General features: G+C 42.9%; 2 protein-coding genes across 3 annotated transcripts; both read left to right on the plus strand.

Annotated features, from left to right (window-relative positions):
• Positions 1–1,512: 1,512 nt before the first annotated feature.
• LOC110493723 (N-acetyllactosaminide beta-1,3-N-acetylglucosaminyltransferase 2) lies at positions 1,513–14,027 on the plus strand. The gene is made up of 3 exons (XM_021568142.3): positions 1,513–1,829; positions 9,916–10,054; positions 10,896–14,027. Exon 3 carries the CDS (start codon positions 10,920–10,922, stop codon positions 12,123–12,125), a length of 1,206 nt encoding a protein of 401 aa, XP_021423817.3. The 5' UTR covers positions 1,513–1,829; positions 9,916–10,054; positions 10,896–10,919; the 3' UTR covers positions 12,126–14,027.
• A 449-nt stretch (positions 14,028–14,476) lies between these two features.
• On the plus strand, positions 14,477–24,996 carry LOC110493724 (uncharacterized). 2 transcript variants are annotated; one of them, XM_021568143.3, is made up of 9 exons: positions 14,477–14,670; positions 14,767–14,803; positions 14,944–16,014; positions 16,192–16,233; positions 16,375–16,475; positions 23,188–23,249; positions 23,437–23,603; positions 23,852–24,079; positions 24,332–24,996. In XM_021568143.3, exons 1-9 carry the CDS (start codon positions 14,584–14,586, stop codon positions 24,718–24,720), a joined length of 2,184 nt encoding a protein of 727 aa, XP_021423818.1. In that variant the 5' UTR covers positions 14,477–14,583; the 3' UTR covers positions 24,721–24,996. The 2 variants fall into 2 exon arrangements, with proteins under 2 accessions (XP_021423818.1, XP_021423819.1); XM_021568144.3 differs by having other exon boundaries at positions 14,944–15,972.
• The last annotated feature ends 315 nt before the right edge of the window (positions 24,997–25,311 follow it).

Genomic DNA, 25,311 nt, shown 5'->3' on the forward strand with positions numbered 1-25,311 from the left:
CGCTTTACTGTATACAAAACATTAGGAACACCTGCTCTTTCCATGACCGACTGACCAGGTGAATCCAGGTTAAAGCTATGATCCTTTATTGATGTCACTTCAATCGGTGAAGATGAAGGGGAGGAGACCGATTTAAAGGATGGTTAAGTCTTGAGACATGGATTGTGTATGTGTGCCACTCAGAGGGTGACTGGGCAAAACAAACATTTATGTGCCTTTTGAACAAGTTATGGCAGTAGGTACCAGACACACCGGTTTGAGTGTGTCAAGAACTGCAATGCTGCTGGGTTTTTCATGCTCAACAGTTTCCTATGTGTATCAAGAATAATCCAACACCCAAAGGACATCCAGCCAGCTTGACACAACTGTGGGAAGCATTGGAGTCAACATGGGCCAGCATCCCTGTGGAACACCCTGTGGATACCTTCTTAATGTGTTCTTAATGTTTTGTACACATATGTTCTATCTACCCATATCAAGATATAAACAACACACATAATTATGGAGTCCACATATGAACTTGGGACCGCAAGCTCATAAAATAGATGGTAATCACAGTGGAGCTTTTGGTTCTGTAAAGGCAAGACAGAAACGAAGCTTGACGTTTATTGTCATGAATCTTGCCCTGGAGGCAGAACTGAACGCATTCTGACAGCTGCAAAGTACAAATTGGATAAGTGGGTTCGCCAATTAATATTTTTTGCAATATCTTTTTTTTTTATGGAGAAAAATATTCAGAGTACAGATTATTGTATGGCACAATATACACACGTTTTTGAGAAAGATAATTAGAACAATTTAATATTATTGAGGAAATGTATTTATTGGTTTCTTTCATTTTGATAAGTGTTGAAAATGTAATGAATGGAAGGTTATTTGTTGATGTGAAAATTGGGGTGGGGTCACAATAAATTATTGTAAAAAATGTCATCCCCAGAAATTCTGGTGGAAAAAAATGGTGTCCTCGATGAAATAGTTTGAATAAGACTGCATTCGGGTTATCGGTTAGGTTAAAAATCCAAATGTATGATATAGCTGTTACAGCTATAGTGACCACTGCAGAGCTGCCTCCAGGGCAAGATTCGTGACAATAAATGCCAACCTTCGACAGAAACACTGTAATAACTGAGTTGACTGGGGGAGGGTGATATGAAGATGTGGGTTAGTCATTGTCAGTAATCCTCAATTACAAACAACATTAACTGAAAACATATTTGAAGCCAGGTATCCTATGCATTCAGCTGAATTCGCTCATTTAATTCTGTCTCTGTACACTTGTATAAGGAGGAAAATGAAAGTTCTACCTTGGTTGTATAATATGTGTCTAATCACACGGTCTCCCAAAATTTTCAGTAAAGTATACAAACAAAGGAGACCCGTATCCCCTTGTTAATATCAAAGGCCTACATCACCTAATTCAAGGAGGAGTCGTGCCCCTCAAACATTATCCAGAAAAAAATACGAATATTATTTTTTCTCCCAATGATCTGAACGCAAGCTGGAATTTTCCTCTTCCTGAAAATGCGGAAGGTGTGAGTAGAAGTCAAGATCAGAGAGGGACACAGAGCGTTACTAAGGCGTATTCTTTCTCTTTCTTTTTGGCAAGGCATGGACTTTCACTTAACACAGGACTTCTACTATGATCTATGAAATATTATTAAACTAACATTTGCTTATAGTGAGCATAGGCGCCTCACTGTAAAGTTACGCTTCTTGTGAACTATTTGCGGGAAAAGGATCATATTCATATAGACTCGTTTTGTAGGCTACAGTATAGGCTTTGCGCCAAGATGTGGTGGACTCCTTTGATTGGAAACTTTGCTATTCAGGTAAAGTATAGCAACCAGGTCTAGAGAATACATGCTGTTTAACCATTTTGGTTAGCACATTATAACTTAGAAGACCATTCATTGCGTTTGAGTCCTGCGGCTATAGCAGAAATTATATTATATTCTAACATTGCAACGCCAACATAGCTACGTATGCCAGATAGAAAAAACATATGAATGTTATTAATTTAGCTTCCATCACTTTTGTTCCTATAAATACTAGTATTTGATCAATGTTAGATTATATAATAATGAATAATCATTACTTTAACCATGAATCAAACACTGTTTCTAGAGGAAAATATGACCGTGACTTAGTTAATCACCTGTAATGAACATATTGACTGTTCGACCCTTCAAAAAGGGTCGTTCCATGTCATTTCATCAAGCCACGACATCCACTATCTCAAACTGTTTCTGTAGTTAGAAACAGATACGATTCCTGCAATATTATTTTCTTGAAATACAGTTTGATCTCTGAGAAATTAAGCTAATTAATTGAACCCAAATGGGCCTTTTTAATTCATAGGGTTCATATAATATTCGAAATGATAGTAGCTTACATTTGAAAACCGTTAGTATTTGAAACAGTGGTCAACAAAAACAAAGCATTGGTTGCTGTCATACATTGTCAACAGACTGTTTACTGGGTAAGGAATTCAATGTCCTTTTGTAAATTGAGTGAATTCCAAACCCAATTTTATTAGTCACATGCACCGAATACAACAGGTACCTTACAGTGAAATGCCTACTTACGACCCCCTAACCAACAATGCAGTTTTAAAAAATATGGATAAGAATAAGAAATAAAAGTAACAAGTAATTAAAGAGCAGCAGTGAAATAACAATAGCGAGACTATATACAGGGGAGTACCGGTACAGAGTCAATGTGCGGGGGCTCCGGTTAGTTGAGGTAATATGTACATGTAGGTAGAGTTATTAAAGTGACTATGCATAGATGATAACAACAGAGAGTAGCAGTGGTGTAAAAGAGGGGGGTTAATGCAAATAGTCTGGGTAGCCATTTTTCTTTAGGTATTCAGGAGTCTTATGGCTTGGGGGATTCATAGGCAAACTTAATGATGGTGTTGGAGTCGTGCATGGCCATGCAGTCATGAGTGAACAGGGAGTACAGGAGAGGACTGATCACGCACCCCTGAGGGGCCCTTGTGTTGAGGATCAGTGTGGCGGATGTTTGTTACCTACCCTTACCACCTGGGGGCGGCCCGTCAGGAAGTCCAGGATCCAGTTGCAGTGGGAGGTGTTTAGTCCCACGTTCCTTAGATTATCGTGTTGAACGCTGAGCTGTAGTCAATGAATAGCATTCTCACATTTTGTCCAGGTGGGAAAGGGCAGTGTGGAGTGCAATAGAGATTGCATCATCTGTGGATCTGTTGGGGCGGTATGCAAATTGGAGTGGATCTAGGGTTTCTGGGATAATGGTGTTGATGTGAGCCATGACCAGCCTTTCAAAGCACTTCATGGCGATAGACGTGAGTGCTACGGGTCGGTAGTCATTTAGGCAGGTTACCTTAGTGTTCTTGTGCACAGGCACTATGGTGGTCTGCTTGAAACATGTTGGTATTACAGACTCGGACAGGGAGAGGTTGAAAATATCAGTGAAGACACTTGCCAGTTGGTCAGCGCATGCTCGCAGTACACGTCCTGGTAATCCGTCTGGCCCTGCGGCCTTGTGAATGTTGACCTGTTTAAAGGTCTTACTTATATCGGCTACGGAGAGGGTGATCACACATTCTTCTGGAACAGCTGGTGCTCTCATGCATGTTTCAGTGTTATTTTCCTCGAAGCAAGCATAGAAGTAGTTTAGCTCGTCTGGTAGGCTCGTGTCACCGGGAAGCTCTCGGCTGTGCTTCCCTTTGTAGTCTGTAATGGTTTGCAAGTGCTGCCACATCCGACGAGCGTCAGAGCTGGTGTAGTACGATTCGATCTTAGTCCTGAATCGACGCTTAGCCTGTTTGATGGTTTGTCGGAGGGCATAGCGAGATTTCTTATAAGCTTCCAGGTTAGAGCCCCGCTCCTTGAAAGTGGCAGCTCTAGCCTTTAGCTCAGTGCAAATTATCCCTTTAACATTGCAGGATGTCTTCAAATTTTGTTCACCTAATAGCAGGAATAGCACCATCTAGTGGTCAGAACCTGGTCATATCTGGATGTAGGATGGGACATAAACAACTTCAATGACTAATTTATCAGTACAGGGAAAGAAACATCACCATAATAATTGTCAGACACGTAGAACAGATACTATATAGTCGGTGTTGCGGTGGGATTGGTGTGGGGTGTGGTGGTCCGAGGGTGGCTTTTGACTATTCCTTTGGATGGTGTCGAAATCCTCTTCCTTTTTGTGGTGGAACGACCCTAATCTAACTACATACGCTATATGCATTGAAACTGTAAAAGCCAATTAGAGAGCTGTTTAAACAATAACGTGGCACGTACAGTACATATACATTTAAATTAAGACATCTAAGCCTTTAAAGTGTACATAACATTGGGAACACCTGCTCTATCCATGAGGTAGACTGACCAGGTGAATCCAGGTGGAAGACAAATATGGTCACTTATTGATGTCACTTTTTAAATCCACGTCAGTCAGTGTACAGTGCATTCGGAAAGTATTTATTAAGTACTTTTTCCACATTTTGTTACGTTACAGCCTTATTTGAAAATTGATTCAATAAAAATGTTTCCTCATCAATCTACAAACAATACCCCATAATGACAAAGTGAAAATAAAAAACTGAAATAACTTATTTACATATGTATTCAGACCCTTTGCTATGAGACTCGAAATTGAGCTCAGGTGCATTCTGTTTCCATTGATCATCCTTGAGATGTTTCTACAACTTGATTGGAGTCCACCTGTTGTAAATTCAATTGATTGGACATGATTTGGAAAGGCACATACCTGTGTATAGAACGTCCCACAGTTGACAGTGCAGAGCAAAACCCAAGCCACGAGGTTGAAAGAATTGTCTGTAGAGCTCCGAGACAGGATTGTGTCGAGGCACAGATCTGGGGAGGGGTACCGAAAAATTGAAGGTCTCCAAGAACACACTGGACTCCATCATTCTAAAATGGAAGAAGTTTGGAACCACCAAGACCCTTCCTAGAGCTGTCCGCCCGGCCAAACTGAGCAATCGGGGGAGAAGGTCCTTGGTCAGACAGGTGACTGGTAACTCCGACAGAGCTCCAAAGTTCCTCTGTGGAGATGGGAGAACCTTCCAGAAGGACAACCATCTCTGCAGCACTCCACCAATCAGGCCTTTATGGTAGAGTGGCCAGACGGGAGGACTCCTCAGTAAAAGGCACAAAACAACCTGCTTGGAATTTGCCAAAAGGCACCTAAGGACTATGAGACCATGAGAAACAAGATTATCTGGTGTGATGAAACCAGGATTGAACTCTTTGGCCTGAATGCCAAGAGTCATGTCTGGAGGAAACCTGGCACCATCCCTACGGTGAAGCATGGTGGTGGCAGCATCATGGTGTGAGGATGTTTTTCAGCGGCAGTGACTAGGAGACTAGTCGGGATCAAGAGAAAGCTGAATGGAGCAAAGTACAGAGAGATCCTTGATGAAAACCTGCTCCAGAGCGCTCAGGACTTAAGACTGGGGCGAAGTTTCACCTTCTAACAGGACAACGTCCCTAAGCACACAGCCAAAACAATGTAGCAGTGGCTTCAGGACAAGTCTCTGAATGTCCTTGAGTGGCCCAGCCAGAGCCCAGACTTGAACCCGATAAAATATCTCTGGAGAGACCTGAAAATAGCTGTGCAGCGACACTCCCCATTCAACCTGACAGAGATTAAGAGGATCTGCAGAGAAGAATGGGAGAAACTCCCCAAATACAGGTGTGCCCAGCTTGTAGTGTCATACCCAAGAAGACTGTAATCGCTGCCAAAGGTGCTTCAAGGCTGTAATCGCTGCCAAAGGTGCTTCAACAAAGTACTGAGTAAAGGGTCTGAATACTTATGTAAATGTGTTATTTCCGTTTTTTATTTTGAATGAATTTGCAAAAACGTATAAAAACCTGTTTTTTCTTTGTCATTATGGGGTATTGTGTGTAGATTTGTTTTTAAATGTAATCCATTTTAGAATAAGGCTGTAACGTATCAAATGTGGAAAAAGTCAAGGGGTCTGAATACTATCCGAATGCACTGTAGGTAAAGGGGAAAAAACTGGTTAAAGAATGATTTTTAAGCCTTGAGACAATTGAAACATGGATTGTGTATGTGTACCATTCAGAGGGTGAATGGGCAAGGCAAAAGATTTAAGTGCCTTTGAAGAGGGTATGGTAGTGGGTGTCAGGCGCACCCGTTTGTGTCAAGAACTGCAACACTCCTGGGGTTTTCATACTCAACAGTTTCCTGTGTGTATCAAGAATGGTCCACCACCTAAGGACATCTAGCCAACTTGACACAACTGTAGGAAGCATTGGAGTCAACATGGGCCAGCGTCCCTGTGGAATGCTTTCGACACCTTGTAGAGCTGTTCTGAGGGCAAAAGGGGGTGCAACTCAATATTAGGAAGGTGTTCCTAATGTTTTGTACACTCAGTGTGTGACCTGTATAGTCTACATAATAGGGGCTCAGTCTGTGTTTTCATTGAGTACCTGATTCCTAGCAGTTGCTTATCTAATAGCATTAGGAGGAGGGGGAGAGAGAGTTAGTCATTTCTGGAGATATGGAACACTAGGCAGAACCATTGACTGAAACAGGTTTTGGGGACCTAATGGATCCCAAGGGGAAATTCACCATAGCAACCAAATGGTTATGAAGGGATACTGTCAAAATCCTTTGTCTGTTGCGTATTCTTCACTAACAGGGTAAGTAATGGTTCAGAGGGAGACGCGTGGACATGTGCTGAGGAGGCCACACACACACTGTACACTCCAACTGTACACTCCATCCATCTCAAACCCGTTGCTTTGTTTTGCTCCATATGTAGGCCTATGACTAGTCTCTTTTCACAGATGCTGTGAAAATAGACTAGCCTATTAGTAAATCAATGTTTCCCCAGTATTCACTGAGGGAACATTGAGAGGCACTCTATTCTCCATTATTTCCATTTCTAACACCCCAGAGCCCACAAAAGTGACTCCTTCAACCAGACTAGCGCTCCATAATAACCATGAAAATATATGTATATTTCTCCCCCTGTCATGCCTAATGACCTTCGAGTTAACAGTTAGCATGCCCCTTTCCCTTTCCTTTCCTCATGCACTTGTTGTCACTTTTACATCGTTGGCTTACATCACTAGAGGTCCATAGTAACCTTTGAAATGTATATAATTCACATGTAAACTCCCCAACGTACTTGTTTGGACAGTGAAGCTAAACTTAAAGTGCTGAACTTAAAATATGTCTCTACACTCCAGCATTTTGGATACGTGTTCAAATGTTCTAAATGAGGCGACAGTATAGAACATCACCTTTTATTTGAGGTTATTTTCATATCTGTTTTACCGTTTAGAAATTAAAGCACTTTATGTATCTAGTCCCCCATTTGAATGTATCAGAAGTATTTGGACAAATTCACTTATAGTGTATTGGATCATACGTTTAGTATTTGATTCCCCTATTCATAGCAGCAAATAACTGCATGAAGCATGTGACTCTACAAACTTGTTGATGGTAAGAGGTTAGCATGTTTTGGGGGCATGACCTTTTGTGCATCTGTAACTTTCTCTCTCATCATTATTCACGATTCACGATCATCCATAGTCATGGTAGCATCTACATTAATGTAGAAGTGTTCAGAAACTAATTCTATTCTTATTTACAATAAAAGTGACTCCAAAATGACACAATACATTACCATTTATTTCTATTGGGCACAACATCATCAGAAACACACAAAAAGAAACTGGAAAATACATCCAACAAGTTTGTAGAGTCACAGGCTTGATGTAGTGTACTAGAATTTAGATTTTATTTATTAGGATTCCCACTAGCCGACGCCAATGGCGACAGCTAGTCTTTGTGGGGTCCAACATATAACACAAAAGACATTACAGACAAAAGACTTTACAATTGACATACATTTAAAAGCATTAACATGTAGTGTGTGTGTGCATCTATCAGTTACACAGACATTTCAGTACATACACACAACAAGTAGGTCACATGGGGGAGAGGCGTTGTGCCGTGAGGTGTTGCTTTATTTGTTTTTTGAAACCAGGTTGGCTGTTCACTTGCGCTATATGAGATGGAAGGGAGTTCCATGCACTCATGGCTCTGTATAATATTGTATGTTTCCTTGAATTTGTTCTGGACCTGGGGACTGTGAAAAGACCCCTGGTGGCATGTGTGGTGGGGTGTGTAAGTTGACTGTGACTGAATTTCCAATTTCCAACATATTCATGTTTCTTATAAAAAAACAAGAAGTGACTTAGTCAGTCTTTCCTTAACTCTTAGGAATATTGGTCCAAGATACTAACCTTTTGACTAAATGTTATACACTATAAGTGAATTTGTCCAAATACTTGACACCTTAAAATGTGCGGACTAGATACATTAAGTGCATTAATTTCTAAACGGTTTAACAGATATGTATAAGATATATCCTCAAACAAAAGGTGACATCCTGTAATGTTGCCTCATTTCAAATATTTGATCTCAATTCCAAAATGCTACAGTATAGATCCAAAGAAAATGTTTTACTTCACTGTCCAAATAAATACTTATGTATTTCTACCCTAATGTCCTTCAAGTTAGCACTTCTCACTTTCTTACCAGTGGCTGGCCTCTTAAGTCCTATTCATACCACACTGTTGAGTCACCTGTGCTTCAGTGAACACGTTTGTCTGATGTTTAATTATGGGCCCCCACTCAAATACAGCACTTTATGTGTTTGTCTGTGTGGCCTCTCCGGCATGTGCCCACGTGTCTCCCTCAAATATTACTTAAATTACTTAATGACTGACCATATGAAGTAAACTCATGATAGTCTACTAAATAGTTACATAGTCTATGATGGGATCGTTTATTATTTTATGCTAAATAGGATTTACTTCATCAGTTTACTTCATTGAGTCCAATATCACTACTTAATGACAGTTACATATACATATATATATATATATATATATATATATATATATATATATATATATATATATATATATAAAATATTAAATGGCTGCAGTCAGTCAGTGAATGAAATGTCAGTGTTCCCACATCTACAGTATAGGTCTAATACTCTCACCAACAGTGTTCAACAGTGACAAACTCTATTCATGGCTTGCATATACTACCGATGTGAATGTTTGCGTAGTTAGATTGCACAGAGGAAAAGTGTAACTCGCTGCACTCTGTACTGCTAAGCTGCGTTCCTAATGGCACCCTGTTCCCTATATGGTCCACAACTTTTGACCAGGCCCCATAGAGCTCTGGTCAAAGTAGTACATTATATATGGAATAGGCCGCCATTTGTGGCGCACGCTAGTCTGCTACTGCAAGTGAGTGGGGGAGTCATGTTCGTGGCTCGGCATTCAAGGCTCCACTTGTCTGGTTAGATTTGACAGCTTGTGAGTACCATGCTGCTGCTGAATACACACACAGACAAACACACTCACACAGCAGAGCAATATTTTGAATTACTGTAGCCTAGCTCTCTAGTTTTGTTAAAGAGGTGCAATGCCAATCAGAACCGTCATTTTCTAAAAGGCTAAGATTCTTCCGTCTACTTTCACGAGTAAGAAACTCTGAGGTCAAAGGTACAGGATTCCATTGCTTTCAGTAGATGATCTACAGTGATGGTTTCGAGTAGACAATCTACAGCAAACAGAAATAGTGACACCCAGATAGTTGTTGACTACAACAACACCTCCAGGAACTACAACACCACTTCGGTTGTAACCAGGTTCTTTGTTGGGATTTGTAGTTATTTGCGTGTAGGGCTTAGCTAAAGTAGGGAGTGTATAAACATGTCTAATTGCACTTTGGTTTGTGTATACCCTATAATAACCCCTTGAGAAAAAGCCTGCCTTTCCTGAAGAAAAACAGCTGTGTTGTTGACATGTTGTGGGCTTGTGTTTGTGTGTTTTTGTTGTTGTTTGTTTCCAGGTGGCTGCTGCAGGAACACCAGTCCTGTTCCAGTTCCCCTTTCTGGGCCCTTCTCCCATGCAGGAGACCCACATGGGCTAAGAAGGTCTGGGTCGGGACCACAGCAACAGCCTGACCAGTCATTTCCTGCTACTCACAGGTAATATGCTAGATATCACTTGATACAGCGGGAGAAATGGTGGTTACAATGGCTCAGTGGGTTGGATCGCGGTGCTTGAAACACAAAGCTGTATGTTCACCCTCACTTCCAACTTGGAAATATATAAGGATACGTGTTAAATAAAGTAATTAGCGTTGTTGTACTTTCTATGATTAATCACATCATTTGCTGCTTCTATCCGAGGCTCTGTTTGTTTTCTTACAACAGTTTGACCCGTGTTGCTAATTTTACACTCGGTTAACATTCCACAACCATAGAGATTCCTTACGTGCCAGCGCACCGAGGCTCAAGAAAGCTCTCGGTGAAATGAATAATGCACATGGAAATGTGTGGCTCTTTTGTGTGGGGAGGCCAGTTTAGCCTGAGATTACACTGACACACTGCCACCTGTAATTGGTGTCACGAGGAGAGTTCCTCGAATTGGGACCGCATGATGATGCTCGTCTGGGCATTGTAGAAAGAGAGGGAGGAAGAGAAGGAAATAAAGAAGGGTTAAAGAAAAGTGTTCACAACTCATTCCTCGAGGATTAGGGGATGAAAAGCAGGCTGGTATGCGGCTGCACAACACACGGAACAAGAAGGCCCGCTAACCTGCTTTACCTTCAAACATTTATCCTTAAGTCTACTGCCTCAAAACCGTAGGCCACCAGCTGTGGCCCACAACTACCTTTCACTATGTTTCTGAATGGGCCCATGCCTTCTAGGTTTGTCGTAAGTCTGCCGATGTCGTTATGGTCGCTTCATACTCTGTACGTTGTAAGTCTGTAACTTCTGGGTTTGGTCTCTTACTTCCTGTTTGTCCGTATCACTTCCTGTTCAGGTCCGGAGACTGCAGAGAGCCAAGATGCACGGCTGCCGGAAGAAAACCAGGGTGCTGTGTGTGATGATGATGCTCAACGTCTTCGTCTTCATCCTCGTGGGCGTGTCTCGGAACCTGGGCCAGGATAAGGTGGACCAGCGGAAGCTGCGCATTCCCTCCAAGAGGTTCTGGAAGAAGCAGATGACCAGCGAGATCTTTTGGAATAAGGAGCAGCAGAGGCTGGACTACATCTACAACCCCATCCTCATGTCGGGTTTGACCAATGACTCCCTCCTGGAGCTACCTGATTGGCTCAACAACACCAGGTCCCCGGACCCCTGCCAACCGGACTACAGCGTCACCACCCAGGTGAAGGACTACAACTCCCTGCCACCCCGCTTCCAGGACTTCCTGCTGCACATGCGCTGCCGCTCGTATCCGATGATCATGGACCAGCCACGCGTGTGCGAGAGCAAACCCTACCTCCTGTTGGCTGTCAAGTCCCTGGCGCCTCACTTCGACCGGCGGCAGGCCATCCGGGAGTCGTGGGGGCGGGTGGGCGTTCTGGCCAATCGGACTGTAGCCACGGTCTTCCTCCTTGGCAATGCCTCGGCAGCCGACCACTTCCCCAACCTGTTTGGGATGCTCAGCCACGAGGCCAGACTTTATGGGGACCTCCTCCAGTGGGACTACCGAGACTCCTTCTTCAACCTCACCCTCAAAGAGGTGCTATTCCTGGACTGGTTCAGCAAGCGTTGCCCCGACGCCCGCTTTGTCTTCAAAGGGGATGATGACGTCTTCGTCAACACCTGGAGGATCTTAGACTTCCTCCACAATCTTCCAGAGATCAGGGCCAGGGATCTGTTCATAGGGGACGTAATCACCAACGCCGGCCCGCACCGGGACAAGAAGCTCAAGTACTTCATTCCAGAGAGTGTATTTATGGGGCCATACCCGCCTTACGCCGGGGGAGGAGGGTTCCTGTACTCTGGGGAACTGGCACTGCAGTTGCACAACATCTCCCAGCAGGTGGCGCTGTATCCTATTGATGATGTCTACACAGGGATGTGTCTCCAGAAGCTGGGCTTGGTCCCGGAGAAGCACAAGGGCTTCAGGACGTTTGACATTGACGAGAAATACAGGGGCAACCCGTGCGCGTATAAGAGCTTAATGCTCGTGCACAGCAGGACGCCGCAGGAGATGATCAAAATCTGGGCCTGGCTCAGCGATCCGGAATTGGACTGTCAGTGAGACATCTACATCATCTCATATTACACTCTATTCCCTACACAGGGCACTATTTTTGACCAGAGACCTATGCACCCTGGTCAAAAGTAGTGTACTATATAAGGAATAGGGATGCCATTTGGCATGCATCCAATGGGTCTTTTGAGACATTTTTTGATGTGTTCTAAGCGAAATCCTCGAGGTTCGGTAGGAATGTTGCGTTCACGTGCTAGTCTGACTTGCTAACTAGTTGTAGTTGTCACGTGCCGCGTTCAACCAGTTAACAAGTCGAGCATTTTTGAGTTTCCTAGTTCCGACAAGCACGTCACAAGTCAGTGTGTTCCGGCTTCAATAGAATCAGCTGATATATCCCAAGCATTCCAAAGTATTTTTTACATGAACAACCATTCATGTACACTTTCCAAGACAGTGTTCGGCAAATGTAGTATCATTAATATAAATGTACTACTACTGTATGTACTATACAGGCACTACTGCATGCGAGGTCCTTCATTTGCAAGAAATGTGATTTGTCACAATAACAGTCGTGAAAATCACTTATGATTTGGGGGGGGGGGGGGGGGGTCCATATTACTTTTAATAGTGACAAGACAGTTCTCTACTTGTGGAAAATGGCAAGTGGTGTGTGAATGTCATGCTTAACCTGTTTTTCCAGACTGTTACGCCAATACACAGGGTGGTGTATTGCTGTAAGTTCTCTCAATGGATCTGACATTCCTTTGCACTTGATTCTAGAAACAAACTATTTATGTTATTTGAAAGATGGCTGGTTTATTATAACCCTTAAAGCTGGAATCCGTAGCGGTGAATCTACCACGTCCGTTTGTGCGATATTACAACAACAAAGAAGTTACTTAAAACAACAAACGCTGTCTTTTTCCCTTCATATTGAACGTCATTACACACGCGATAGGACAGCAGAGTACACTGAGGGTACAAAACATTAAGGACACCTTCCTAATATCGAGTTGGACCACCTTTTGCCCTCAGAACAGCCTCAATTTGTCAGGGCGTGGACTCTACATGGTGTCGTAAGCGTTCCACAGGGATGCTGGCCCATGTTGACTGCAATGCTTCCCACAGTTGTGTCAAGTTGGCTGGATGTCCTTTGGGTGGTGGACCATTCTTGATACACATAGGAAACTGTTGAGCGTGAAAAGCCCAGCAGCGTTGCAGTTCTAGACACAAGTGGGTGTGCCTGGCACTTACTACCATAACCTGTTCAAAGGTACTTCAATCTTTTGTTTTGCCCATTCACCCTCTGAATGGCACACAAACAATCCATGTCTCAATTGTCACAAGGCTTAAAAATCCTTCATTAACCTGTCTCCTCCCCTCCTCCCCATCTATACTGATTGAAGTGGATTTAACAAGTGACATCAATAAGGGATCATAGCTTTCTCCTGGTCAGTCTGTGTCATGGAAAGAGTAGGCGTCCTTCATGTTCTGTACACTCAGTGTATGTAAAAATGTTTTACCACACTTATTGAGCTCCTCTTCTCCATTTCATAAACAAAACAAAAACAATAACAAATGTGCCTGGGGCGACCAGTGGCACCTTTATGTAGATCTCAGCTTTAAATTTGGAGGCTGCTGAGGGGAGGACGGCTCAATAATAATGGCTGGAATGGAGAAAATGGGGTGGCATCAAACCATGTGTTTGATACCATTCCACTGATTCCGCTCCAGCCATTACCAGGAGCCCGTCCTCCCCAATTAAGGTGTCACCAACCTCCTGTGACCCACACGCCTATAATGGAATTAACGGAGTCTGTACTTCCAACTCCATTTTCTGCCCTATGTTTGTTTTGTTTTTATGTTTTAAGAAAGTGTCTTATGTGATGGATACCTGGAGTATTTTCATTTTTTATGACAGTGAATAAAAAAAACAATTCAAACATCAAACCTTGGAATCACTCTCGTGCTTCAAAGTTGATCTGAATCATAAAGCACTCACTAAAGATGCCACACCTCGATAAGCTTTGCTAAACTATTGCTCTACTTTTATCATCAGCAGCATTAGGCTACTTAAAGTGCCCCAAAATAAGTAACTGTTCACTACTGTATACAAAACATCAAACGTTTAGAATAAACATCTTTACCATTGGATCATTCATAATTGATGGAATTGTCGTTCTTGTCAAATATATTTGTATTTATAAAGTACTTGGTAAGATAAACGTTCAACATAATACTTGTTGCTTCTGAGATGTACAGCTGCAGAAGTCAAGTTATCTTACCTACAACAGTGTTACATTGACACCTAGTGGATACAACCCATATAGACCAGAAGCATCCGAATATCAAGGCGTGCTAATTAGCTAATTGGCAATATATTTCACCTGTTTACGTCCACTTTTAGCGGAAACATCGCAGGAAAGAATTGACAATAGCTGGGACAGTGTAGGAAGCCGACCTGCTTGCTAAATAGTGGAGAAAGTCAACACAACGTGACACTAAAATGTCACGAAATCATTCAAAGTTAATATTTGTACGTTCACTACTACTTGCCAATGGTTTATTTACCGCAAACTGCGACCTGTCCTGGGTAAGTTGATGACTGACTTTTTTTGTAGGTAGATTTCAAGTGGTTGACAAACATTCTTGTTTTAATGCTACCTCAACGTTTGTATTACGTCCTTAGATAAATAACTTTAGGAATGACGCTTACAACCCTCCCGGTAAGACAAATATTTATGTAGCCTTAGGGCCCTGTTCTATGGTCTTTGTTTTAATTATTTCAAGTAAGTGTGTTTGGGGGGTAGGCCTATGACTGACATTTTTGGATTGTCCTCTACACACTCTGTCCACAACTTCTCAGATGACCGTCATGGTAATGAGGGCAACGCCTTCTTCGCACTGCGAAGCTGCCACCAGGTGATGCGTGGCAAGAGCGGCGAGTTCTTCTCCCCAGATTACCTGTGCTCCAACCCACCTCTCTGGTGCAACTGGACCATCCAGGTAGACCCTGGTAAACGTGTGCTCCTCCACCTAGAGGACTTCACCCAGTCAGATGCATGCAGCGGGAAGCTGGACCAGATCCACCTGGACGAGCCCCTGGGGGTCGTGGGGGGTCACAGGATCCTGGAGAAGTGTTGGCGTGAGGCCAAGTACACATCCCTCTCCAACATCCTCCACGTGGTTCAGCTAATCAGAGGTAAACCCAGTCCGCCCCACAGGGGCTTCTATGGGCGATATGAGGCATTCGTACCGCCAGTCACGTACAATGCTTATGGTGATACCACTGAAGAAGACTGGAAGCTGATGACTGAACCAAAACTGATAGAACTGGAACCTTTTCCCTCTCAGAGAAGTTTCACTAAGATTCTTCCCATGAAGGGGGGTGAACCTACGGAGGCCATTTTACTGGAGCGCCCCACCCTGCCAGCTCAGACCAAACCGGAGGTGGTGTTTGACTATTTTGACCAACTCACTTCCTCCTCTGTGTCCAATGGGCTTCCACCATGGGAAGCAGAGGAGCAAATGGTCAGAGAGGGGCTCTTCAAGTTTTCTCCTGTTCAGAGTGAGGAGGAAGATTGGAACAGAGGAATCTCAGAGGGGACTGAAGCAGATGAGAGCCACTTGACAAAGGACTGGAAAGTGGGTAACTTGAGTGGAGATGTGGCGGTCACTCGTCATGGGACGTCATGGTCGGGGAGGGATGCCACTCAGACCCACACAGCACACCTTGGAAGTGACCCCTCCACACACCAGCCCCCTGTTTTGAATCCCAAATCCTCATTGCGCACTCCGTCTGCTATGCGAAGGAACGTGGATGCTCAAACTACAGATACCATCCCTCCTATAGAGTTTAACATCGTATCACACACAACAGCGGTGGATGACCAAGGTGAGGAGTCTGGCAATAAGGAATTGCTGAAATTGACACTGGGTAAGTCTACAGCATCCAGTGACACTCAAACACCCACTGATACCCAGGATCCCTTCAACCATCTCCCAAACATGGTTGAACAGTTTTTCGACAGCAGACATTATGGTAGGTAGTCAGCAATTTAATTAGCATGCTTTGTCTGGTTTATGAAAAGTGTCTTGCATGTTTACTTTGCAGAGAAAGACAGAAATCACACAGAAGTACCACACTTACCAGAAGGTGATTTATTTTTTCTTTTGAAAAATGTATTTTTAGTAAAATTCAAAGGCTATAACAAAAGTTAAGTCACTAGCCTTTGTACAATAGTTATAGAGCTGTGTATGACTATTAAAGTAGATGCCTACTTTTTGTATTTCTCAGACTACCTATTTGAAGTGGCTGTTGAAGTCAACTTCCTTGTGGCGCCAGAGGAGAATTGGGACCATCTTGTGAGATCACTGTTGATCTCAGTGAAGTCTCTGGTGAGTTCTCATGTACAATAGAGCCCCACAGTGGAGGTGTCATAATACCCATAAAACCTAGCTTTCAAACAAGGAAATGGTTCCAATTGTTTTTCCAACATGAATTTTTCCCATAGGAAATTTTAGAAACACTTAAAATAAGGGCTGTGTTTTGTCTTACCCTGGCGTGACGTTTTGATATCCATGTAAATCTCTCAGACAAGGCGAGATATAGAAAGCTGGCTAGATGGATTCAGCTCTATTTAAACAGATTAAAAATTCTAAGCATCAAAGTAGACATGCAAAACTACAAATCCCTGTAAGCTCCTGCACATCTCTAGCTGACACCTTTGCTAACAGGTATTTTATCAATTTAAAACTTGCATAAGACGGTTCCCAAAACGGTCTATTTTTAAGAAATGTAGCCAACATGAGAGGTAATCCAGAGATTGTTACCTTTGCCTCGATTCGACAGTCTCATCCAGATCATGGCATTTGTTCTTTGATGGCCACATTAGTAGCTATTTAGGATTTCATTTTGGGGGGGGGGGGGGTAAATACAGGTGAATACAGTGCCTTCGGAAAGTGTTCAGACCCCTTGACTTTATCCTCATGTTAGTTAACAGCCTTACTCTTAAATTCTCATCAATCTACACACTACCCCATAATGACAAAGCAAAAACAGGTTTTTATAAGTGTTTGCTATTTTGTAGTTTGTTAAATATTACATTTACATAAGTATTCAGTGCAGCAATTACAGCCTTGAGTCTTCTTGGGTATGACGCTAAAAGCTTGGCACACCTGTATTTGGGAAGTTTCTCCCATGCTCTCAAGCTTTGTCAGGTTGGATGGGGAGTGTTGCTGTTCAGCTATTTTCAAGTCCGGGCTCTGGCTGGGCCACTCAAGGACATTGAGACCTATCCCGAAGCCACTCCTGCGTTGCCTCTGCTATGTGCTTAGGGTCGATGTCCTGTTGGAAGGCGAACCTTTGCCCCAGTCAGGTCCTGTGCGCTCTGGAGCAGGTTTTCATCAAGGATCTCTCTGTACTTTGCTCCGGTCATATTTGTCTCGATCCTGACTAGTCTCCTAGTGTCTGCCGCTGAAAAACACCCCCACAGCATGATGCTGCCACCACCATGCTTCACTGTAGGGATGGTGCCAGATTTCCTCCAGACGTGATGATTGGCATTCAGGCCAAAAGGTTGAATCTTGGTTTCATCAGACCAGAGAATCTTGTTTCTCATGATTTGAGAGTCCTTTAGGTGCCTTTTGGCAAGCTCCAAGCGGGCTCTCATGTGCCTTGTGCCTTTTACTGAGGAGTGGCTTCTGTCTGGCCACTCTATCATATAAGCCTGCTTGGTGGAGGGCTGCAGATCATGGTTGTCCTTCTGGATGGTTTTTCCATCGCCACAGAGGAGCTCTTGAGTGACCATCAGGTTCTTGGTCACCTCCCTGACCAAGGCCCCCCAATTGCTCAGGGCGGCTAGCTCTAGGAAGTGTCTTGGTGGTTCCGAACTTCCATTTTAGAATGGAGTCCGGTGTGTTCTTGGGGACCTTCAATGCTGCGGACATGTTTTGGTACCCTTTCCAAGATCTGTGCCTCGGCATAATCCTGTCTCAGAGCTCTACGGACAATTCCTTAGACCTCAAGTCTTGGTTTTTGCACTGACATGCACTGTCAACTGTGGGACCTTTTTTTATATAGTCAGGTGTGCCTTTCCAAATCATTTCCAATCAATTGAATTTACCACAGGTGAACTCCAATTAAGTTGTAAAAACAACTCAAGGATGATCAATGTAAAACGGGATTCACCTGCGCTTAATTTCAAGTCTCATAGCAAAGGGTCGGAATACGTGTATTCAGACCCGTAAATAAGGTATTTGTTATTTTTAATAAATTTGCAGATGTATATAAATCTGTTTTTGCTTTGTCATTATGGGTTATTGTGTGTAGATTGCTGAGGATTTTTAATTATTCAATTTTAAAATAAGGCTGTATTGTAACAATGTCAAGGGGTCTGAATACTTTCTGAAGGCACTGTCCTAAGTCACCTTGTCCTAGAGAGATTTACACAGTTATCAAAATGCCACGCCAGGGTAGGCCTAAAGGCTCCTGTGGAGGAAATGAATGGTGGGGAAATGTTTGGAAACATTTCCCTGTTTGACCGCTAGGCTTTATGGGATTTATGACGGGCTGTGGTACTCTAACTTTCATCATAAATGAATGTCATCTTACAGTGCCTTCAGAAGGTATTCATACCCCTTGACCTATTCACCATTTTGTTACAGCCTGAATTCAAACTGGATTAAATATTTTTTAAATCGCTCACCCATCTACACACAATACCCCATAATGACAAAGTGAAAATCTAATTTGCAGTTGAAATCAAAGTTTACATGCACCTTAGCCAAATACATTTAAACTCAGTTTTTCACAATTCCTGACATTTAATCCTAGTAAAAAAATCCATGTCTTAGGTCAGTTAGGATCACCACTTTATTTTAAGAATCTGAAAAGTCAGAATAATATATATTTTTTTATCCTGTTCCCAGTGGGTCAGAAGTTTACATGCACTCAATTAGTATTTGGTATCATTGCCTTTAAATTGTTGAACTTGGGTCAAATGTTTTGGGTAGCCTTCCACAAGCTTCTGAATTTTGGCCCATTCCTCCTGACAGAGCGGGTGTAACTGAGTCAGGTTTGTAGGCCTCCTTGCTCGCACATGCTTTCAGTTCTGCCCACAAATTTTCTATAGAATTGAGGTCAGGGCTTTGTGATGGCCACTCCAATACCTTGACTTTGGAAGTATGCTTGTGTTCATTGTCCATTTGGAAAACTCATTTGCAACCAAGCTGTAACTTCCTGACTGATGTCTTGCTGTTGCTTCAATATATCCACGTAATTGTCCTTCCTCATGACGCCATCTCTTTTGAAGTGCACCAGTCCCTCTTACAGCAAAGCACCCCCATAACATGATGCTGCCACCCCATGCTTCATGGTTGGGATGGTGTTCTTCGGCTTGCAAGCCTCCCCCTTTTTCCTCCAAACATAATGATGGTCATTATGGCCAAACAGTTCTATTTTTGTTTTGTCAGACCAGAGGATATTTCTCCAAAAAGTACGATCTTTGTCCCCATGTGCAGTTGCAAACCGGAGTCTGGCATTTTTGTGGTGGTTTTAGAGTAATGGCTTCTTCCTTGGTGAGCAGCCTTTCAGGTTATGTCGATATAGGACTCGTTTTACTGTGGCTAGAGATACTTTTGTACCTGTTTCCTCCAGCATCTTCACATGGTCCTTTGCTGTTCTGGGATTGATTTTCACTGATTCATTGATTTTCAAAGTTCAAGTTTTAGTCAACTAACTCAGCCACTCAGGAACATTCACTGTCTTTTTGGGAAGCAACTCATGTACGATGGGGCAAAAGTATTTAGTCAGCCACCAATTGTGCAAGTTCTCCCACTTAAAAAGATGAGGCCTGTAATTTTCATCATAGGTACACTTCAACTATGACAGACAAAATGAGAAGAAAAAAAATCCAGAAAATCACATTGTAGGATTTTTTTAATGAATTTATTTGCAAATTATGGTGGAAAATAAGTATTTGGTCAATAACAAGTTTCTCAATACTTTTATATACCCTTCGTTGGCAATGACAGAGGTCAAATGTTTTCTGTAGGTCTTCACAAGGTTTTCAAACACTGTTGCTGGTATTTTGCCCATTCCTCCATGCAGATCTCCTCTAGAGCAGTGATGTTTTGGGGCTGTTGCTGGGCAAGATGGACTTTCAACTCCCTCTAAAGATTTTCTATGGGGTTGAGATCTGGAGACTGGCTAGGCCACTCCAGGACCTTGAAATGCTTCTTACGAAGCCACTCCTTCGTTGCCCGGGCGGTGTGTTTGGGATCATTGTCATGCTGAAAGACCCAGCCACGTTTCATCTTCAATGCCCTTGCTGATGGTAGGCTTTGTTACTTTGGTCCCAGCTCTCTGCAGGTCATTCACTAGGTCCCCCCCGTGTGGTTCTGGGATTTTTGCTCACCGTTCTTGTGATCATTTTGACCCCACGGGGTGAGCTCTTGCGTGGAGCCCCAGACCGAGGGAGATTATCAGTGGTCTTGAATGTCTTCCATTTCCTAATAATTGCTCCCACAGTTGATTTCTTCAAACCAAGCTGCTTACCTATTGCAGATTCAGTCTTCCCAGCCTGGTGCAGGTCTACAATTTTGTTTCTGGTGTCCTTTGACAGCTCTTTGGTCTTGGCCATAGTGGAGTTTGGAGTGTGACTGTTTGAGGTTGTGGACAGGTGTCTTTTATACTGATAACAAGTTCAAACAGGTGCCATTAATACAGGTAACGAGTGGAGGACAGAGGAGCCTCTTAAAGAAGTAGTTACAGGTCTGTGAGAGCCAGAAATCTTGCTTGCTTGTAGGTGACCAAATACTTATTTTCCACCATAATTTGCAAATAAATTCATAAAAAATCCTACAATGTGATTTTCTTGATTTTTCTTCTCATTTTGTCTGTCATAGTTGAAGTGTACCTATGATATATATTACAGGCCTCATCTTTTTAAGTGGGAGAACTTGCACAATTGGTGGCTGACTATATACTTTTTTGCCCCACTGTAGATTTTGCTTTTAGGTTATTTTGACTTTTTATCCTGGAAACTCCCCTTAACGATCACAATAATTCCTATAACATTATGCAGCCACCACTATGCTTGAAAATATGGAGTTGTACTGTGTTGTATGGAATTTGCCCCAAACACACAACTTTGAATTCAGGACAAAAAGTTGAATGCTGTTTTGCAATATTACTTTAGTGCCTTGTTGCAAATAGGAAGTATGTTTTGGAATATTTTTTTATTCTGTGCAGGCTTCCTTTTCACTCTGTCAGTTAGGTTAGTATTGTGTAGTAACTATACTGAACAAAAATATAAACGCAACATGTAAAGTGTTGGTTTCATGGGCTGAAATAAAAGTTCCATATACACAAAAAGCTTATTTGTCCCAGATTTTGTGCACAAATTTGTTTACATCCCTGTTGGTGAGCATTTTTCCTTTGCCAAGATACACCACACCTGTCAGGTGGATGGATTTTCAAGAAGCTGATTAAACAGCCCCCTTGTGCGGGGGACAATAAAAGGCCACTCTAAAATGTGCAGTTGTCACACAATACTACAGAGGTCTCAAGTTTTGAAGGAGCATGCAATTGGCATGCTGACTGCTGGAATGTCCACCGGAGCTGTTGCCTGAATTGAATGTTAATTTATTTTACCATACAATGTCGTTTTAGAAAATTTGGCAGTAACCCCAACAGGCCTCACAACCGCAGACCACGTGTAACCACGCCAGTCCAGGACCTCCACATCCGGCTTCTTCACCTGCGGGATTGTCTGAGACCAGTCATCTGGACAGTGAATGAAACTGGGTTTGGACAACCCAAATTGTTGTGGGGGAAGCTCCGCTGCATGCTCGTTTCCCCACCAGGGTCTTGATCTGCAGTTTGCGGTCATAAGTGGCTTCAATTGGTAAATGCTCACCTTCAATGTCCACTGACATGCTGAAGATGTGCTCTTCACGGGTGAATCCCAGTTTCAACTGTATTGGGCAGATGGCAGAGTGTATGGCGTCCTGTCGGAGTGGTTTGCTGATTTTCACAACGTTGAGTGCCCCATGGTGGGGTTATGGTATTGTCATGCATACGCTACGGACAACAAACGCAACTGCTTTTTATCGATTGCAATTTGAATGCACAGGGATACCGTGATGAGATCTTGATGCCCTTTGTCGTGGCATTCTTCTGCGGCCATCACGTTTCAGCATAGTTCACAGCCCAGTGTCACAAGTATCTGTACAGAAATCCTGGAAGCTGAAAATTGCCTAGTTCTTCCATGGCCTGCATACTCACCAGACATGTCACCCATTGAGCAAGTTTGGGATGCTCTAGATCGCCGTGTACGACAGCGTGTTCCAGTTCCCCTAACGACTTTGCACAGCCATTTGAAGAGCGGGACACATTCCACTGACCACAATCAACCGCCTGATCAACTCTACTCGAATGAGATGTCTCGCTGCATGAGGCAAATGGTCACACCAGATACTGACTGGTTTACTAATCCACTCCCCTACCTTCCTTTTTAACGAATCTGTGACCAACAGATGCATATCTGTATTCCCAGTCCATATAGTAGGGCCTAATAAATGTATTTCAATTGACTGAGTTCCATAGGAACTAACTCAGTAAAGTCTTTGAGATTGTTGCATGTTGCATTTTTATATTTTTGGTCAGTGTACAATGTTGATCCATCCTCAGACTTTTTAATGGCTGTAATAGGAGAAAACAAACTGTGTTAACGTCACATTGGCCTCATGGTGAAATGCCTGAATGGTTTCCTTCCTCTCCGGCAACTGAGTTAGGAAGGACTCCTGTCTCTTTGTAGTGACTGTATTGATACACCATCCAATGTGTAATTTAGTAACTTCCCCATGCTCAAAGGGATTTTATTTTATTTTTAGGTGATGTTGTTTGTGAAAAACAAACCCATTCCACTTTGACATTATGGGTTATTGTGTGTAGGCCAGTGATGACAAAAGTCTTAAAAAATGTTAACCATTTTAAGCTAAGGCTTTAACAAATCAAAATGTGTAAAGACTGTATATGGCTTTTGGTCATTATTTACTGTGACTGGTGCGTTTTGATTTGGAACTGCAATTATTATTTTTTTTTCAGATTAATGAGCAGTTGGAAATTGTCCACATACCCAAAACCCTATCCTCCAAAAGAATAAAAAGGTTGGTTTACTACATTTTGTAGCCAAGAGCTCCAATTTTGTCTTTCATGACTGCAAACAAATATTGCATTTTTACTGCATAAGAAGGGGTTCTTGGCACTGTAGTTGATAAAATATACAACACTTTTGCTGAATTAGGCTACAACTGATGGATTAAATGCCTTTTAACAGTTTTGTTGTATCAACAGGTTGAGTGCAGGAGTGCTTTACATCCTCTGGCTGCAAATTGGGGGTGGGCCAGAAGGGATGAAGGATCACAGGACCCTGCACCCGGCCCTGCAGGAGCTGTTACAGATGGTGGTTAGCCCCAGGGGCAGCTCAACACAGGGTGTCATCGTCTCTGTATCCACCGCTGGTAGGTCTCAGTTTCCTCCAAACAAATCTGTAGCTTATTTTGCACTGTACTCTGATATTTACAACTGGCACTAAAGGTTACTGCAGAGGTTTAATAAGATAGTGTTGTATAGCTTGCAACTAGGTGTCTTGAGGCTCAATGACGTGAAACATGTATTTTGTGTGACTTTAAATAATTGATTTGAAGTGATTTTGATCTCATATTTAACTCCATTAATCAATGTTAGTTTTGCACCCTGTGTGTCTCAGATGTGAATGAGTGTGAGACTCAGCTGGTGCTATGTGACATCAACGCTGAGTGTGTGAACCGCTTTGGTTCCTACACATGCCGATGCCACTCCGGGTTCGAGGACATGTCTAGGCTGGGCTCAGGTGGAACCATTTGCGTGGACACCAAGGCCGCTGATACGGACCCACACAATGAGTCGACGATTACGGTGGATCAGCATAGTCCTGAGCAGCAGCACCGTAACACTGGTACTCCATAGATTTTGGTAGAATTATTGTTCTCTGAAGAACAAGGAAAACATACAGTATGACATTGGTTATTTAAAAAAAATCAGTGGCACTGAAGTTGACAAGTTAGACCACCACCCTAATATTCCAGATTTTAACCCCTGAAAATGGGTTTGTTAGGGTTACACATTGTTACCTACCAATGTTAGACATGAAGGTGACTGCACTAGGTAAATTGTGTACATCTAATCCTTGCCTAACCTTTGACCTTAGGCTGTACTTCGGCGTGGTCCAGCGGGATGGTCAAAGGCATCTACGTGGTGTGCTTCCTGCTCAGCTTCCTCATCCTGCTGCTCCTTGGTACCGTGGGCGTGCTGTACCACCGCCACCACCGGGGGGCCTTCCTGGTCCACTGTCGGCGCAGCAGCCTCGTGAGCGTCCCCCCCATCCCCCCTCCTGACTACAAAAATGACGGCAACGACAACACTTCCACCCGCACCAACTCGGAGCTGCCCCCTCCGGTCCCACCCATACGGCGCCCTAAGGAAGGCTGGGCTCACCCCAAGGACTGCTGCCCCTCGGTGGACCTGCCCCTGCTGCGCTTCAGCCCCCTGCTGCCTCTTGATGGGTACATGGAGCCAGGGGAGGGTGTCAAGCTTTGAAGAGAAGATTGCTCTGTGGTTGTCCTGAATGTGCAATTAGAGCATTGAGACCTGTTCTGGGCAGGTTGACTTCACTGTTTCCTTAGTTCATTATTTTTCTGTTTATCTTTGCCTTTTCTCTATTGATGAAATATCTTGACTGTTATTACCTTTTTGTATTACATTGTCTTTGTGTGTAGTTTGGATGTGCTACTTGATATTCTTTGGATCATTGTATATAGTATATTTAACAGATTAACTTCAATTAAATAAATGTTAAATTGGCTCTACATTGAATAATATATTAAAACAAATATATTTTTTATATTGAATTGGGAAAGTACAATTTCTATGACAAAGTAACCTTTGTTCTATATGCAGGCATATCTCCGGTTTGGCATTATGCCTCTAAATAAAATGTATTTACTTGTGGAGAAAAGGCCACAGAAAGCGGACCTTAAATACCAATGTCACAGCGCTTTTACGCGATGTTGTGCTTTTCCCACAAGGTGGCAGCGCGTGCTAGGAAGTGTCTCTGAAAAAGCTTAGTTTTCGACTGGGTAAATACATAGTTTGTTTTTCCTCTGTGGTTCTTAAATATGTAAAAAAAAA

This window comes from Oncorhynchus mykiss, chromosome 17 (genome assembly GCF_057628025.1).
Source record: "Oncorhynchus mykiss isolate SJ-2025 chromosome 17, ASM5762802v1, whole genome shotgun sequence".
NCBI lineage: Eukaryota > Metazoa > Chordata > Actinopteri > Salmoniformes > Salmonidae > Oncorhynchus > Oncorhynchus mykiss.

Coding starts and splice junctions, on each gene's coding strand:
- LOC110493723 (XM_021568142.3), top strand. CDS start 10,920: ATGCACGGCTGCCGGAAGAAAACCAGGGTGCTGTGTGTGATGATGATG.
- LOC110493724 (XM_021568143.3), top strand. CDS start 14,584: ATGTCACGAAATCATTCAAAGTTAATATTTGTACGTTCACTACTACTT. Junction 16,476..23,187: donor TGATCTCAGTGAAGTCTCTG/GTGAGTTCTCAT, acceptor TTTTTTTTTCAG/ATTAATGAGCAGTTGGAAAT. Junction 24,080..24,331: donor GCAGCAGCACCGTAACACTG/GTACTCCATAGA, acceptor CTTTGACCTTAG/GCTGTACTTCGGCGTGGTCC.